The 17306-nt window shown below is 45.0% G+C and overlaps 1 protein-coding gene across 4 annotated transcripts; it reads left to right on the top strand.

Moving 5' to 3' along the window:
- The first annotated feature begins 4591 nt into the window (after nt 1-4591).
- LOC139545433 (rho-related BTB domain-containing protein 2-like) lies at nt 4592-15737 on the top strand. 4 transcript variants are annotated; one of them, XM_071353186.1, is made up of 11 exons: nt 4592-5103; nt 7871-8072; nt 8428-8531; nt 8643-8828; nt 9067-10010; nt 10166-10284; nt 10483-10633; nt 10897-10985; nt 11165-11270; nt 11442-11659; nt 12757-15737. In XM_071353186.1, the coding sequence occupies exons 1-10, from the start codon at nt 5042-5044 to the stop codon at nt 11645-11647; spliced, it is 2169 nt and encodes a 722-aa protein (XP_071209287.1). In that variant the 5' UTR covers nt 4592-5041; the 3' UTR covers nt 11648-11659; nt 12757-15737. The 4 variants fall into 4 exon arrangements, with proteins under 4 accessions (XP_071209287.1, XP_071209286.1, XP_071209288.1 ...); XM_071353185.1 differs by having other exon boundaries at nt 4593-5103; nt 11442-15737; XM_071353187.1 differs by lacking the exon at nt 4592-5103 and adding an exon at nt 5787-6134 and having other exon boundaries at nt 11442-15737.
- The last annotated feature ends 1569 nt before the right edge of the window (nt 15738-17306 follow it).

Raw genomic sequence — 17306 nt, 5'->3', positions numbered from 1 at the left:
TGGGCCGCGCCGGAGATGCCCAGCTCGGAGAGGGTGGAGAGGAGGATCTGATGGTTCACAGTATCAAAGGCAGCCGATAGGTCTAGAAGGATGAGAGCAGAGGAGAGAGAGTTAGCTTTAGCAGTGCGGAGCGCCTCCGTGACACAGAGAAGAGCAGTCTCAGTTGAATGACTAGTCTTGAAACCTGACTGATTTGGATCAAGAAGGTCATTCTGAGAGAGATAGCAGGAGAGCTGGCCAAGGACGGCACGTTCAAGAGTTTTGGAGAGAAAAGAAAGAAGGGATACTGGTCTGTAGTTGTTGACATCGGAGGGATCGAGTGTAGGTTTTTTCAGAAGGGGTGCAACTCTCGCTCTCTTGAAGACGGAAGGGACGTAGCCAGCGGTCAAGGATGAGTTGATGAGCGAGGTGAGGTAAGGGAGAAGGTCTCCAGAAATGATCTGGAGAAGAGAGGAGGGGATAGGGTCAAGCGGGCAGGTTGTTGGGCGGCCGGCCGTCACAAGACGCGAGATTTCATCTGGAGAGAGAGGGGAGAAAGAGGTCAAAGCACAGGGTAGGGCAGTGTGAGCAGAACCAGCGGTGTCGTTTGACTTAGCAAACGAGGATCGGATGTCGTCGACCTTCTTTTCAAAATGGTTGACGAAGTCATCAGCAGAGAGGGAGGAGGGGGGAGGAGGGGGAGGAGGATTCAGGAGGGAGGAGAAGGTGGCAAAGAGCTTCCTAGGGTTAGAGGCAGATGCTTGGAATTTAGAGTGGTAGAAATTGGCTTTAGCAGCAGAGACAGAAGAGGAGAATGTAGAGAGGAGGGAGTGAAAGGATGCCAGGTCCGCAGGGAGGCGAGTTTTCCTCCATTTCCGCTCGGCTGCCCGGAGCCCTGTTCCATATCTTACAGGGAATTGAATAGGCGATGAGTTGAACATTGACCAGTCACAGAATTCTCACTTTGATATTCTTAATCAGATGACACTCCCGGGACAACATGTTACACAATGCATGTATGTTTTGTTCGATCAAGTTCATATTTACATCCAAAAACCTCAGTTTACATTTGGCTTTGCCTCCAAAACATCCCGTGAATTTACACAGAGCCACATCAAATCACAGAAATACTCATAATAAACATTAATAAAAGATACAAGTGTTATTCACAGATTTAAAGATATACTTCTCCTTAATGCAACCGCTGTGTCAGATTTCAAAAAAACTTTACGGAAAAAGCAAACCATGCAATAATCTGAGTACGGCGCTCAGAGACCAACACAACCCAAGAAGATATCAGACATGTTGGAGTCAATATAAGTCAGAAATAGCATTATAAATATTCACTTACCTTTGATGATCTTCGTCAGAATGCACTCCCAGGAATCCCAGTTCCACAATAAATGTTTGATTTGTTCCATAAAGACCATAATTTATGTCCAAATTCCTCCTTGTTGTTCGCGTGTTCAGTACACAATCTAAACTCACGACGCGCGGGCAGGTCCAGGCAAAAGTTCAGACGAAAAGATATATTACAGTCCGTAGAAACATGTCAAACGAAGTATAGAATCAATCTTTAAGGTGTTTTTAACATAAATCTTCAATAATGTTCCAACCGGAGAATTCCTTTGTCTGTAGAAAAGCTATGGAACAGAGCTCGCTCTCACGTGAACAAGCGACACGAGCTCAAAGCATTCTGCCAGACCTCTGACTCATTCCCCTCTCATTCGGCCCCACTTCACAGACTGTTGACATCTAGTGGAAGCCCTAGGAAGTGCAACATGACCCATATCCCACTGTATCTTCAATAGGGAATGAGTTGAAAAACGACCAACCTACCAGAGGATCCGGTTAGCAGTCTGGTGCAACCTGTGCCGGTTCCACGCTTCTGGCCTCAAGTGCACCTCTCCAGTCCGGTACGTCATGTGTCTTCTCCTCGCACTCTCCCTGAAGTGCGCCTTCCCAGTCCGGTACGTCCTGTGCCTGCTCCTCGCACTCTCCCTCAAGTGCGCCTTCCCAGTCCGGTACGTCCTGTGCCTGCTCCTCGACACTCTCCCTCAAGTGCGCCTTCCCAGTCAGATACGTCCTGTGCCTGCTCCCCGCACTCGCCCTGAAGTGCGTGTCACCAGTCCGGTGCCACCTGTACCGGCCCCACGCATCAGGCCTCCAGTACGCCTTCCCAGTCCAGAGCTTCCGGCGATGGTTCCCAGTCCAGAGCTTACGACGACGGTTCCACAGTCCGGAACCTCCGACGACGGTCCACAGTCCGGAACCTCCAGCGACGGTTCCCCAGTCCGGAGCTTCCGGCGACGGTTCCCCAGTCCGGAGCTTACGACGACGGTTCCACAGTCCGGAACCTCCGGCGACGGTTCCACAGTCCGGAACCTCCAGAGACGGTCCACAGTCCGGAACCTCCAGAGACGGTCCACAGTCCGGAACCTCCAGAGACGGTCCACAGTCCGGAACCTCCTGAGACGGTCCACAGCCGGAACCTCCTGAGACGGTCCACAGCCCGGAACCTCATGAGACGGTCCACAGCCCGGAACCTCCTGAGACGGTCCACAGCCCGGAACCTCCAGCTCCATGGCCGTAGCCTTCCCCTGCGCCGATGCCCAGTCTAAGCACGGCGTCCAGTCCAGCTCCAAGGCCAGAGTCTTCTTCTGCGTTGGTGCCCAGTCCAGGCATAGTGTTCAGTCCCGCTCCATGGCGGGAGCCTTCCCCTGCGCCGATGCCCAGTCCAGGCACGGCGTCCGGTCCAGCTCCATGGACGGGGCCTTCTCCTGCGCCGGTGCTCAGTCCAGATACGGCGTCCAGTCCTGCTCCATGGCAGGAATCTTCCTCTGCACTGATGTCCAGTCCAGATCTGGTGTCCAGTCCCGCTCCATGGCAGGAGCCTTCCTTGATCCCGAGGTCCAGTCCAGGCACAGTGTTCAGCCCGGGTCCATGGCTGGATCCACGGGATGAGCGGGTTCTTCGGCCCGCACCAGAGCCGCAACCAAAGATGGTGGATCCGCGAGCTGAGGGGGTTCTTCATCCTGCACCAGAGCCGCCCCCGATGCTGGCGGGGTGAGAGGGTTCTTCGTCCCGCACCAGAGCCGCCACCGATGCTGGCGGATCCGCGAGCTGAGTGGGGGCTACGACCTGCACCAGAGCCGCCACCGACACTAATCACCCCCCCTACCCTCCCCATTTGTTTCAGGTTTTGTGGCCGGAGTCCGCACCTTTGGGGGGGGTACTGTCACGCCCTGACCATAGAGAGCCTTTGTTTTTCTATGGCATAGTAGGTCAGGGCGTGACTGGGGGGTTTTCTAGTTATTATTTTCTATGTGGGGTTCTAGTTTAGCTTTTCTATGTTGGTGTTTGGTATGATTCCCCATTAGAGGCAGCTGGCTATCGTTGTCTCTAATTGGGGATCATATTTAAGTATAATTTTTTCCACCTGTATTTTATGGGATATTGTTTTGAGTTTGTGCACGTAGCACCTCTGTAGTCACCGTTTGTTGTTTGTTTCGTTCTGTCTTTGCTGTTTTGTGCCTTTCCTAATAAATATTATGTGGAAACCATATCGCGCTGCAGTTTGGTCCGATAATTATTCCAGCGAACGTGACAATGCCATAACTATGAACATGGTATGTTCTGAATTAGGGGTGGATGGAGAAAAATCCACAGTTGAAAAATGTTTCATTTCATTCTTCAATAGCTCTTACACAAACGTGCCATGAATATGATATATTTTGAATCGGGGAGGATGGACAAAAATCCTTTCTTTTTTTTCCTTTCAATTTTCAATAGCTCTTACACAAAGCCTGCCATGACTAGTATTAATACCGCTTAAAATTGTAGGATATTGCAATAATAATAATATAACGTTTTTGTCCATCCTCCCCTGATTCTGAATATATATATAATTTTCATCTTCCCGGCACGATTTGTCTAAGATTGAAATCCGAAATCGTATTATTTAAATCAAAAATAAAATGTTTATTTAACCTTTGTTTAACTAGGCAAGTCAGTTAAGAACAAATTCTTATTTACAATGACGGTCTACCCCGGCCAAACCCTGACGATGCTGGGCCAATTGTGCGCCGCCCCATGGGACTGCAGTGACGCCTCTTGCACGAGATGCAGTGCCTTAGACCGATTTTTCTCTATCTGATTCAGAATATACCATCTTCATAGTCATGGCACGCTTGGTTCAATAGCTATTGACCAGAGAAAACCGAATATAAAACAAATTTTAACTCGGTACAATACTTTTGCTTTTTCGTTTCAAAATTATTATTATTTGTTTTGCTTTCAATATCATTCTTTTTGTTTGCAATACTAAGAATGTTCTTCTCAATTTCAAAATGTTTGCTTAATAATAAAGGCACAAAAGTAATTCCATACAGTGAGCTCTGTGTTTGGTCGATCCCTGAGTCCAGGTTGCAGCGAGTGATCATAAAATCGAATTCAAATTCCAGGACCAGAACCATATTGACTCAGTGCCACACCATGACAGTCATAGCAACTTGTAACTGGTAAATCCAGTTATCGCATTATGTTTGAAATAGTCTACAGTTTTATGAGGTAGTTATACTAGTTTGCTTGTTTTAGACATGATCTTTGAAGTTTGGGCATAACCTTAATCATTATATGTCACATAGGCCTACAGTAGCCTAGCTGAGTCTGTCTTTACAATAGAATGTGAACCAAAAGTTACAGCAGCTAAATCGGCTAGCCTACGTTTGGAATGGGATTTTCTGGAGATTTGGAGTGGACCACAGTTTTGTAATGAATGGGTTTTTTGTTTGTGCTCGTGCCTCTATAAAAAGCTACGTAGGTGACTGGAGGTAGTTATTTGACGTTGCGTGGCGGAGACTGGAGCTGCTGTTGACGGTACAGACAGACTCAAAGCCCACCAGTGTCCTCGGACACACAGTGATGATACGTTTATTATTTTTACCAAGTGGATTTTTCTGGTGTCTTGAGCGGCTGGTCGCCTATATTTAATCCACTACATTTAACATTGCTGCGAAGATGAAGTTCAAACCAGGCTACGGTCAGGTGCAAGCCGCATTCCATGGAGCCCTCTTCTCCGTCTCAAACATCGGTCAATCCGATGCACCACTTCCTTATGTTGCGGTAAGGATAGGCCAATGGGTTAGTGGCCTATAATTATAGACTGTAATTATCGAATACTTTGGCATGCACCTCAATAACACAAAATGGCACAATAAGGAATCACTGGGTGTTACATAACGTAATGCAGTGGATCCGAATGACCAGTGACTCGGCTTGGTGGAAAACGCTTTCGTAGCAACCTGGGTGAATGTTAGTAGCTAAATCCTTCTTAAATTGAACGTATGATGAGTTCTTGTAGCGGCTATATCCTATTGTAAAGATGGCTATGGCTATGTTATCCAATTAACGAAATCCTCTGAAATAATGTGGATTTTGGGCTATGATCTATCAAACTTAGGCTACTAGTTATGACAGTCTAGTTTTCATCTAAAGCTGCTTAACTAAATGGTCATAGGCTCATTAGAATCTAAACTAAATCCATAGTATAACTAAATAACTACGGCATTCTTCCTTGCAGACAAGATAGGCTAGTGCTATACTTGCATATTTTATGCCACAGCCTGACGGACAGTTGGTGGCCCCGGCATTAGACAACGAGAGGTCTGAACTGCAACTAAAGTGCCTTGGTCAGGTCTTGCTGATTGATGACGCGATTATCGGTATTCGCTAAACGCCGTCTGCTTCAGACCGTGGCCAACATGCCAAACGAGAGAGAATGTCATTGGACTAAGGAATCTATTCTGCCAAAACAGTAGCGTGATCCGGTAAACTGGTAATCCACCCCTGACTTTAGTGTTCGCCGACGTCCAAGATCCCCGCCTTCTCCCGTTCTGTAACTTAATATTGGAGCTATTTCATATGAATTGGCGTGCACGACGATCCAATAATAGCCCTATATTGGAACTCAACCCACAGAGACCAAAAATACCTACACAGCAGGATACACTCGAATTTCGTCGAAACTCAAATGTCATCAGTTTCGCGTGCTCATTGTGAAAAACAGTTACATTGTTGCAACTCATCGTTCCGGAGGTTGACTGGGTGTGCCTTTTTATAAATGAGTATCAAGAGGCAGATAGGAAGGACAACTGGTATGTTTTAATAATTGGCTTTCATTCACGTGTGAGATTCTAATTTCCCACGGTATAGTGGCTGGCTTGGTATGCTATGCTATTTTGTTGCCTCATGGTGCAGTCTGGCTGAGTCTGGACACATTGTTTACATTTTTGCGCATGGCTGTCAGGCTACTAGGGTTTCCCAATCGGTAGCCTGCGGACCAAATTCGGTTTTCTGACCATAAAAAATAATGTATAGCCTACTAAATATATATATTAAACAATTATTCCCACACATTAATAGATAGGCATATGTGATCGTATCCCAATGTAAATCAAAGTTAGAAAGTGTTCTGTTTTTGTCAAATACTATAGGCTGTCTATTTGGGATTCTTGCAGTCTATTTGCGGTGTAGCCTACAAATTATAACGATGTTCCGGCCCCCGAACATCCGCTCAAGGAAAAATCGTCCCACGGCTGAATGTAATTGGGGACCCCTGGTAAAGTTTATTCAGTTGCCATACCCCTGTTAGAGTACAACGGGATTACGATAGGTCTATGTTCTGTCAATATATTGCCCATTGCATGGGTGGTAGCAGGGTATATGACAGAAGCAAATCTGGTTCCCTTGGAAACTGAATAACGAGATCAGCAACCACCATTTTCGAGACGTGAGGTGAGGAAAAGTAGCCTGCCTATGTTTACCAATTCTCTCAATTTTATTTAGTCAGTGCAGCCTTATTTGTAGATGGAGGATGTCTGTCTGTCTACACCACCAATATATTGGATCCTACAGTTTTCTAGGCTTGCTAAGAAGCTCTTAGACACTGCAAGGGAGGAATGCTTATATATTACTGATGGTGTAAATGAATCAGAAGACAGATGTTGGTGTGAGTATTTTTGTTTAAAAAACACTGTTATTCTGCATTGCCAGGCCTATTGGTAAGACCATGGCTGAATTTACTGAATGACATGCTTTGGTTCCAAGTGTTTTATACAGGACTGTGATTTCAGCTGGATCCTTGCATAATGGCACTGTGGTCTGTTTAATTTGATCAAAGATGTATCTCATGGGGTAACAATGTGAATCATATACACTTTTGTTATGTTGAAAGTGGCTTATGTTGGAGAGAGATTTTGATGCTATTACACCTTGTCCAGGTAAATGTAATGTCCTCTCCTGTCAGTAAAACTTGGTGTTTTAATCTGTATAAAATGACAAGACTCAGATCCTGCCTGAGTATAACCAAGATGGACAAATTGGGTTAGCAGAGTCTGTGCTTAATTTCAGGAACACATCCTACTTGACTTCCAGAACTCTGAAATCCCCAGGACGTCTGTTAAAATAGAAGAGTAAGGAACGTCAGGGACCTTCTGAATTGGCACAGGCACTCAGTCAGGCAGCCATATTTTGAATGCAGTCACTTGACCGACCATTGATAGCACTGTATACAGTGTGAGCAATGCAGATGAAGCAGAGTCAGGGCTTACTGAAATATTGATCCCTCGTGCTGTAGTGATCAGAAGGAAGAATTCATTGATGGGGTCAGAGGGGTCGTGATGAAGTGTAGTGTTTTGAACAAGCTCTTCAGTACATCTGATATTTGATCTCCAGTTGATTGATTGTTTTTGCGTTGTCGAGAGGTTAACCTGTAAGTAAGCATTTCAATGCACTATGTACTACACATGTATCATGTGTATATAACTAATAAACCAACTTGAACTTCATCCTTTGGCATTTTATCAAACTCTGCTTTTCTCTGCCCTGACAGGCCCCAGTTGATGGATTCTGACATGGACTATGAGAGGCCAAACGTTGAGACTATCAAGTGTGTGGTGGTAGGGGACAACGCTGTTGGGAAGACCCGCCTTATCTGTGCCCGGGCCTGTAATGCAACACTGACTCAGTACCAATTGCTTGCTACGCATGTACCCACTGTCTGGGCCATAGACCAGTACAGAGTTTGCCAGGAAGTGAGTAGTGGAGTAACCTTTTTTGATTGTTATTTAATGAAAATCTTCATCTATTTGTCTGTTTTTTATAACATGTCTATGTTTTAGATAATGAACTTGCTGAGGAAAGGTGAAGCTGCATAGAGTCTGAAATTAAGTGTTTGATCCACCAGCCAACTTGACAGTGAAGGAAAATAATACTGAAATCCTCTATTTTTAAGTGCTACAGTTGTGTAAAACCTTGTTGCACTTTGATTAACCTGCAACACACAATGTTTACCTTGGACTTAGCTCATTAGACTGGTGATCAGGTGTTAGTTTCACGCCCTGCTGTTGGTAATGTACATGGATGTCATGGGTGTGTCTCTCCGGTCAGGTTCTGGAGCGATCTAGGGATGTGGTGGATGAGGTCAGCGTGTCGTTGCGACTCTGGGACACGTTCGGGGACCATCACAAGGACCGACGCTTTGCATATGGAAGGTGAGATCAGCTGACCTCGTTGTTCACTCATACGAATCATGGAACTGGTGCAGTGTAAACCTAGTGGACATTTCCTCTCTGTCCCTCCCGTAACCTCACTCGTCACTGCAGGTCGGATGTGGTGGTCCTGTGTTTCTCCATCGCCAACCCCAACTCCCTGTACCATGTGAAGACCATGTGGTACCCTGAGATCAAGCACTTCTGCCCCCGGGCTCCAGTCATCTTGGTGGGCTGCCAGCTGGACCTGCGCTATGCTGACCTGGAGGCAGTCAACAGGGCACGACGGCCACTAGCAAGGTGCCCTACATACAACTACTAAGTCCAGTGCTTTCAATCTCAAACAGTGCTTTTCAACTCCAGCATCTCAATTGAAATTTGATAGCTTGTGATTTATGTATTGATTGTGTCACCATTAGAAATGTAGGTTCCACATTTTACTAAGATTTGTAAACGATATACACTGTTATTTACTCTCAGGTTGATGCTGCTCTGAATCTTGTTAATTTTTGGCCTTTTTATGGTCATCATCTTTCAGACCGATTAAATCCAATGAGATTTTGCCTCCAGAGAAGGGCCATGAGGTGGCCAAAGAGCTGGGAGTGCCATACTACGAGACCAGTGTTGTGGCTCAGTTTGGAGTAAAGGACGTATTTGATAACGCCATCCGAGCCGCTCTAATCTCACGGCGCCACCTGCAGTTCTGGAAGTCTCACCTGCGCAATGTGCAGCGGCCCCTCCTCCAGGCCCCTTTCCTGCCTCCCAAACCCCCCCCTCACATCATCACTGTACCACCTCCCCCCACCACCACTGAGGAGCATCCTGGCCGTCTTCTAGAGGACCCCCTGTGTTCCGATGTCATCCTGGTCCTACAGGAGAAGCAGAGAATCTTCGCTCACAAGATCTACTTGGCCACGTCCTCCTCCAAGTTCTATGACCTCTTCATCCTGGACGCCCGACCTGAGGAGTCTGAGCGGCCCACGCGCGCCACCGCTCTGTCTGGCCGCGAGATGCTGATGCGTGCTGCAAGCTTCGATGTGTGTGAGAGCACTGACGAGGGCGACAGGGCCAACCTGCGGGCCTGCACCAGTGATGGAACCCTGAGAGACTCTGAGGGAGGCCGGAGGGGCAAACTGCTGTCTACCTTGAGCAGAGCTTTTGTCAGCATCCAGGAGGAGCTGGTGGATGACCCAGTGACCTACAACCCCAGGCCTATGACTGTGGTGTACATGGACCAGTCCATGCAGCTGGGGCCCTTCCGCGCTGTGCTGCGATACCTGTACACAGGCCAGCTGGATGAGCACGAGAAGGAGCTGATGCACATTGCACACATTGCTGAGCTGCTGGAGGTCTTTGACCTGCGCATGATGGTGGCCAATATTCTTAACAACGAGGCCTTCATGAACCAGGAAATCACCAAAGCCTTCCATGTACGACGAACCAACAGAATCAAAGACTGCCTGGCCAAAGGCACCTTCTCTGGTGAGAGCACATCATGTAATTCTGAGAGCTTTTGTACACTCTGTGCTAAGTGTTTCCGCTCTGCTGTTCAAAAACAGGATCAACCTTTGACAGGACTTAATAAATAATAGAGGAAGAAGAAGGTAATGGCAGTATGATTTCTCTTTGTGTTCCAGATGTAGCGTTCAAGCTGGATGATGGAACGATCATGTCCCATAAGCCCCTGCTCATCTCCAGCTGTGACTGGATGGCAGCTATGTTTGGGGGGCCCTTTGTGGAGAGCTGCACCAAAGAGGTAAGGCAATCCTTTTCACCCTCTCACTGGAGCTACAGTGTGTTCCACTGTTTTCTTTTCTTAAACCTTGGTCTTGATCATGTGCACAATAACAAGACCTACTGCAAGTCCCCTAAATAACCAGATAAACACACATCACAATAAAATTCACTAGTGACTAGGGAAGGAAAACCTGATGATCTGTGCCTGTTGTCTCAGGTGCTGTTTCCCAACACAACTCGCAGCTGTATGAGGGCTGTGCTGGAGTACCTCTACACTGGGCGCTTCTGTTCCCGCACTGACCTGGATGCCATGGAGCTCATTGTTCTCGCCAACCGTCTTTGCCTCCCACACCTGGTTGCACTTACAGGTCTCTAGTTGTTTTTGCGCACACCCTCTTAAACAAAGCCACATCTGTTGGCAAGACCTGCACTCACATTGTAGACACACAGAGTATAACATGCACTTACTCTCTCTTCTCTTCAAATAGTGTCTATTAGGCTAGTATGTGTGTTCAGAGAGCTGTCTGTTCCTAATATGTATGTTACTTGGCATAAGTCTGTTGTGAGATAGATTTGGCAATATAATTCTGTTGATCTAGGTGATCTCCTGTGTGTTATGCCTCTGTTACAGAACTCTACACAGTGACAGTATTGATGGAGGCTGCTATGATGGGGGCTGATATTGATGGAGATGTGCTGGTGTACCTGGAGATGGCTCAGGTAAGATGGAGCCCATGTTCATATTGCAATTCTATAGGTGTGTATATATACTTAATACTGTTTTTCTCCATTCTCACAAGATTTTCTAATGCTAATTTGTTTAACAAGTGGTGCACTTTTAAATGTAAACTTATCATGTGCGGAGTAAGGTCTTCTATAATGTCTTGTCTCTCTGGCAGTTCCACTGTGCCCAACAGCTAAGTGGCTGGTGCCTTCACCACATCTGCACCAACTATAATAGTGTGTGTCGCAAGTTTCCTCGAGACATGAAGGCCAAATCTACAAGTAAAGCAAATACTAGCTAAAGATATGTGCATGAAACTACAACTTTCATTTAAATCTCCCATTGACATCAATGCAGGATTTTTTGAGAAGTTATCATTATCTTAATCATTTGTGTCTGCATATCTGTCTGCATTTAATCTTGCTAATGTTGTTGAGCCATGCCTCTTGCAGACAACCAGGACTACTTTGAGAAGCACCGCTGGCCACCAGTGTGGTTCCTGAAGGAGGACGACCACTATCAAAGAGCACGGAAGGAGCGGGACAAGGAGGACTTCCTGTACCAGAGGAGGCAGTGTAAACGCAAGTGGCTCTTCTGGAACCTTCCCTCTTCTCCCTCTGCCAACTCTTCCTCTTCTGGTTCCAATGCTGTCATCTGATTGGCTCTCAGGGTACAGGCAAGGCCCACTGTGGGGATGATTTGGGAAAGTGGAGCATCAGCACTGTTGGCCAGACACTAGGCCCCCTCATTAAGGCCCTCCCGCCCTCCTTCATTTCTCTTTTTGCATCTGCAGCCAAGCTATACTCTCCCGGGTTTGCAGGGTCAGCGAAATCAAATAATGAACGAAATGAGCCTCTTTTGCTTTTTGTGTTAGCATATCCTGTCACATTGCAGTGCAGAGACCATGAAGCTAAAACCTTAAAGCTCAGTGACTTCAACCTTATGAACAATGCAAGATAAATGCAGGTGCAGGTGACTGCTCAATATGGTGTTGATATTCCTGCATACACCACCAGGAGGAGAACTGAGGAAGTTATGAGAGGGATTTGCATCAGGTTACAGAACTGTGATCCTAAGCTCATGATAACCATTGACTGACTTGAATTGACAACCAAGTGCTTATCAGCTGCAACAGACAAATAGCAAAGACCAATGACCAGCAAACCAACACAGAAATCAAGTCTCAGTGATACAACACTTTGCCCTTAAGTGTTTGTACAATCTACCAAACCAGGATGTGTACAGTACAATTATAACCACTCCTCAACCAGAAATATCAACAAAATGCATTACGTCTACATTACGATTAATCTATTAATGTCATGTAGGACATCGTCTTAGACCATCTTCCTATTGGAAACCACTTTCTGTACAGAATTATGTTTTAAATAGCGGAGGTTTGACTCCTTTACAGTTATTGCATATTTGAAGGTTTGTATACAACTTGCACAGCTGACGTTGATATGAGTGTATACACGACCAGTGTTCTTGTGATGCAGGGGTTAAAGTGCTCTGTCACTACGACGGGTTTCCGTCATATGGATGACACATGAGGTTTGATAAATGTATAGTACAAGTCAAAAGTTTGGACACCTACTCATTCCTGGGTTTTTCTTTATTTTTACTATTTTCTGCATTGTAGAATAATAGTGAAGGCATCAAAACTATGAAATAATACATATGGAATCATGTAGTAACCAAAAAAAGTGTTAAACAAATCAAAATATATTTTATATTTGTCACATGTGCTCCCTCTCTGGCCTCTAGGTCCCCAGGCTGCTGGTTATGGCGCACACCTTTCACCAGCGTCATGCGCATAATGACACTCACCTGGACTCCATCACCTCCTTGATTACCTGCTCTATATATGTCACTCCCTTTGGTTACTTCCCCAGTCATCATTGTTCCTGTTTCATTTCGGTGCACTGTTCGTGTTTCTTGTTTTGTTCATTTATTAATTAAATGTATTCACTCCCTGAACTTGCTTCCTGACTCTCAGCGTACAACGCTACAATATTTTACATTCTTCAAAGTAGCCACCCTTTGCTTTGATGACAGCTTTGCACACTCTTGGCATTCTCTCAACCAGCTTCACCTGGGATGCTTTTCCAACAGTCTTGAAGGAGTTCCCACATATGCTGAGCACTTGTTGGCTGCTTTTCCTTCAGTCTGCGGTCCAACTCATCTGACACCATCTCAATTGGGCTGAGGTCAGGTGATTGTGAAGACTAGGTCATCTGATGCAGCATTCCATCACCCTCCTTCTTGGCTAAATAGCCCTTACACAGCCTGGAGGTGTGTTGGGTCATTGTTCTGTTGAAAAACAAATGATAGTCCCACTAAGCACATACCAGATGGGATTGTGTATCGCTGCAGAATGCTGTGGTAGCCATGCAGGTTAAGTGTGCCTCATTCTAAATAAATCACTGACAGTGTCACCAGCAAAGCACCCCCACAACATTACACCTCCTCCTCCATGCTTCATGGTGGGAACCACACATGCAGATATCATCCATTCACCTACTCTGCGTCTCACAAAGACACGGCAGTTGTGATTTAATGTCCGTTGCTCATTATTTTTGGCCCAAACAAGTCTCTTCTTCTTGTTGGTGTCTTTTAGTAGTGGTTGCTTTGCAGCAATTCAACCATGAAGGCCTGATTCAGTCTCCTCTGAACAGTTGATATTAAGATGTGTCTGTCACTTGAACTCTGAAGCATTTATTTGAGCTGCAATTTCTGAGGCTGGTAACTCTTGTGAACTTATCCTCTGCAGCAGAGGTAACTCGGTCTTCCTTTCTTGTAGCGGTCCTCATGAGGGCCAGTTTCATCATAGCGCTTAATGGCTTTTGAGACTGCACCTGAAGAAACTTTAAAAGTTATTGAAATTTTCTGCATTTACTGACCTTCATGTCTTTAAGTAATGATGGACTGTCGTTTCTCATTGCTTATTTGAGCTGTTCTTGCCATAATATGGACTTTGTCCTATTTGGTAAAAGACCATCTTCTGTATACCAACCCTACCTTGTCACAACACAACTGATTGGCTCAAATGCATTAAGAAGGGGAAAAAATCCATAAATTAACTTTTAACAAGGCTAACCTCTTATTTGAAATGCATTCCAGGTGACTACCTTATGAAGCTGGTTGAAAGAATGCCAAGAGTGTGCAAAGCTGTCATCAAGGCAAAGGGTGGCTGCTTTGAATGTCAAATATAAAATATATTTTGAATTGTTTAGCACTTTTTGTTTACTACATGATTCCATATGTGTTATTTCATAGTTTGTCTTCACTATTATTCTACAATGTAGAAAATAGTAAAAATAAAGAAAAACCTGGAATGTGTAGGTGTTTCCAAACTTTTGACTGGTACTATGTGTATGTATCTCAGCAAAAAAAAGAAACGTACTGTCAACTGCGTTTATTTAAAGCAAACTTAACATGTGTAAATATTCGTATGAACATAAGATTCTACAACTGAGACACAAACTGAACAAATTCCACAGACATGTGACTAACAGAAATTGAATAATGTGTCCCTGAACAAAGGGGGGGTCAAAAGTAACAGTCAGTATCTGGTGTGGCCACCAGCTGCATTAAGTACTGCAGTTCATCTCCTCATGGACTGCACCAGATTTGCCAGTTCTTGCTGTGAGATGTTACCCCACTCTTCCACCAAGGCACCTGCAAGTTCCCGGACATTTCTGGGGGGAATGGCCCTAGCCCTCACCCTCCGATCCAACAGGTCCCAGACGTGCTCAATGGGATTGAGATCCGGGCTCTTTGCTGGCAATGGCAGAACACTGACATTCCTGTCTTGCAGGAAATCATGCACAGAATGAGCAGTATAGCTGGTGACACTGTCATGCTGGAGAGTCATGTCAGGATGAGCCTGCAGGAAGGGTACCACATGAGGGAGGAGGATGTCTTCCCTGTAACGCACAGCGTTGAGATTGCCTGCAATGACAACAAGCTCAGTTTGATGATGCTGTGACACACCACCCCAGACCAAGGCCTGTCATGGTCATCCACCTCCAAATCGATCCCGCTCCAGAGTACAGGCCTCGGTGTAACGCTCATTCCTTCAACGATAAACGCGAATCCGACTATCACCCCTGATGAGACAAAACCGCAACTCATCAGTGAAGAGCACTTTTTGACAGTCCTGGCTGGTCCAGCGACGGTGGGTTTGATGTACCGATCCTGTGCAGGTGTTACACGTGGTCTGCCACTGCGAGGAAGATCAGCTGTCCGTCCTGTCTCCCTGTAGCGCTGTCTTAAGCGTCTCACAGTACAGACATAGCAATTAATTGTCCTGGTCACATCTGCAGTCCTCATGCCTCCTTGCAGCATGCCTAAGGCACGTTCACGCAGATGAGCAGAGACCCTGAGCATCTTTCTTTTGAGGTTTTTCAGAGTCAGTAGAAAGGCTTCTTTGGTGTCCTAAGTTTTCATAACTGTGACCTTAATTGCCTACCATCTGTAAGCTGTTAGTGTCTTAACGACCATTCCACAGGTGCATGTTCATTAATTGTTTATGGTTCATTGAACAAGCATGGGAAACAGTGTTTAAACCCTTTACAATGAATATCTGTGAAGGTATTTGGATTTTTACCAATTATCTTTGAAAGACAGGGTCCTGAAAAAGGGGCGTTTTATGTTTTTGCTGAGTTTGTATGTGTATATACAGTTGAAGTCGGAAGTTTACATACACTTTAGCCAAATACATTTAAACTCAGTTTTTCACAATTCCTGACATTTAATCCTAGTAAGAATTCCCTGTCTTAGGTCAGTTTGGATCACCATTTTATTTTAAGAATGTGAAATGTCAGAATAATAGTAGAGAGAATGATTTATTTCAGCTTTTATTTCTTTCATCACATTCCCAGTGGGTCAGAAGTTTACATACACTCAATTAGTATTTGGTAGCATTGCTTTTAAATTGTTTAACTTGGGTCGAACGTCAAACATTTCGGGTAGCCTTCCACAAGCTTCCCACAATAAGTTGGGTGAATTTTGTCAGATTCCTCCTGACAGAGCTGGTGTATCACAAAGCACAAAGCCCTGACCTCAACCCCATAGAACATTTGTGGGCAAAACTGAAAAGTGTGTGTGAGGAAGAAGGCCTACAAACCTGACTCAGTTACACCAGCTCTGTCAGGAGGAATGGGCCAAAATTCACCCAACTTATTGTGGGAAGCTTGTGGAAGGCTTCCCGAAATGTTTGACCAAAGTTAAACAATTTAAAGGCAATGCTACCAAATACGAACTGAGTGTATGTACACTTCTGACCCACTGGGAATGTGATGAAAGAAATAAAACCTGAAATAAATCATTCTCTCTACTATTATTCTGACATTCCACATTCTTAAAATAAAGTGGTGATCCTAACTGATCTAAAACAGGGAATTTTTACTCTGATAAAATGTCAGGAATTGTGAATAACTGAGTTTAAATGTATTTGGCTAAGGTGTTTGTAAACTTCTGACTTCAGCTGTATTTATATGTATAGGACAGGGGGGGAATTCATATTTTGGGTAGGAAAAAAAACACTCCAGGCCACACTTGAATGTCTAAAACTAGATAGAAAGCATGTAGAAATTATAATGGACATTTTAGAAAATATTTAACTGCCCTTTCCCAGGCCCACAAATAGATTTTGACAAACAAATTGGTCATTAAAGAAATGGTGCAGCCCTCTGTTGAATTTTGAAATCCCGATGTAGCCCATTGGCCCAAAAGGTTTTCCAGCCAATCTGAGATCAACTTAAGTTTCAGTCATGTTTTTTTTGTTTGTTGCTTTAACCCAAGTGTGATGTGCTCTTGTGACGTGTGGCTACTTGCCAGAAAAGGGCTTTCTTTTACACAGCCACATTCAACATCTTTTGACAAGACACAAGAGAACCTCAGTCACAGTGTATTGTTCAGCATTTACTTTTGGAAACGCCAGCAAACACAAACAAAGCTCACCACTAGCTATTTGTTGCAACAATGGAATGGCTTTGCACTACCAAGTTTTCTGCATCCTGATGAGAAGAGCACCGAGGCCACTACAGTACTGTACACAGGTGTCTGACATATGCTGCAAACAATCTAAATGTGATTGGAGATCATAGGATGAGAATAACAGCAGCGCTACAAGACAGGTTTGATAGGAAGATGAGTTGATTCTTAGAGCAGGGGTGTCAAACATACAGCCCGCCAGGGAGTCCAATCCAACCCAGGGCACAATGAGTTTGACACACCTGCCTTAATGTACACTGAAGAGATATGTGAAGATATCTGAAGTGTATGTTTATCTCCCTGTTGTCATTTCACCC

This window comes from Salvelinus alpinus, chromosome 19 (assembly GCF_045679555.1).
Source record: "Salvelinus alpinus chromosome 19, SLU_Salpinus.1, whole genome shotgun sequence".
NCBI classification, from domain to species: Eukaryota; Metazoa; Chordata; class Actinopteri; order Salmoniformes; family Salmonidae; genus Salvelinus; species Salvelinus alpinus.
The sequence above is the reverse complement of the archived record's forward strand: the minus strand, read 5'-3'. Positions and strand labels throughout refer to the sequence as shown.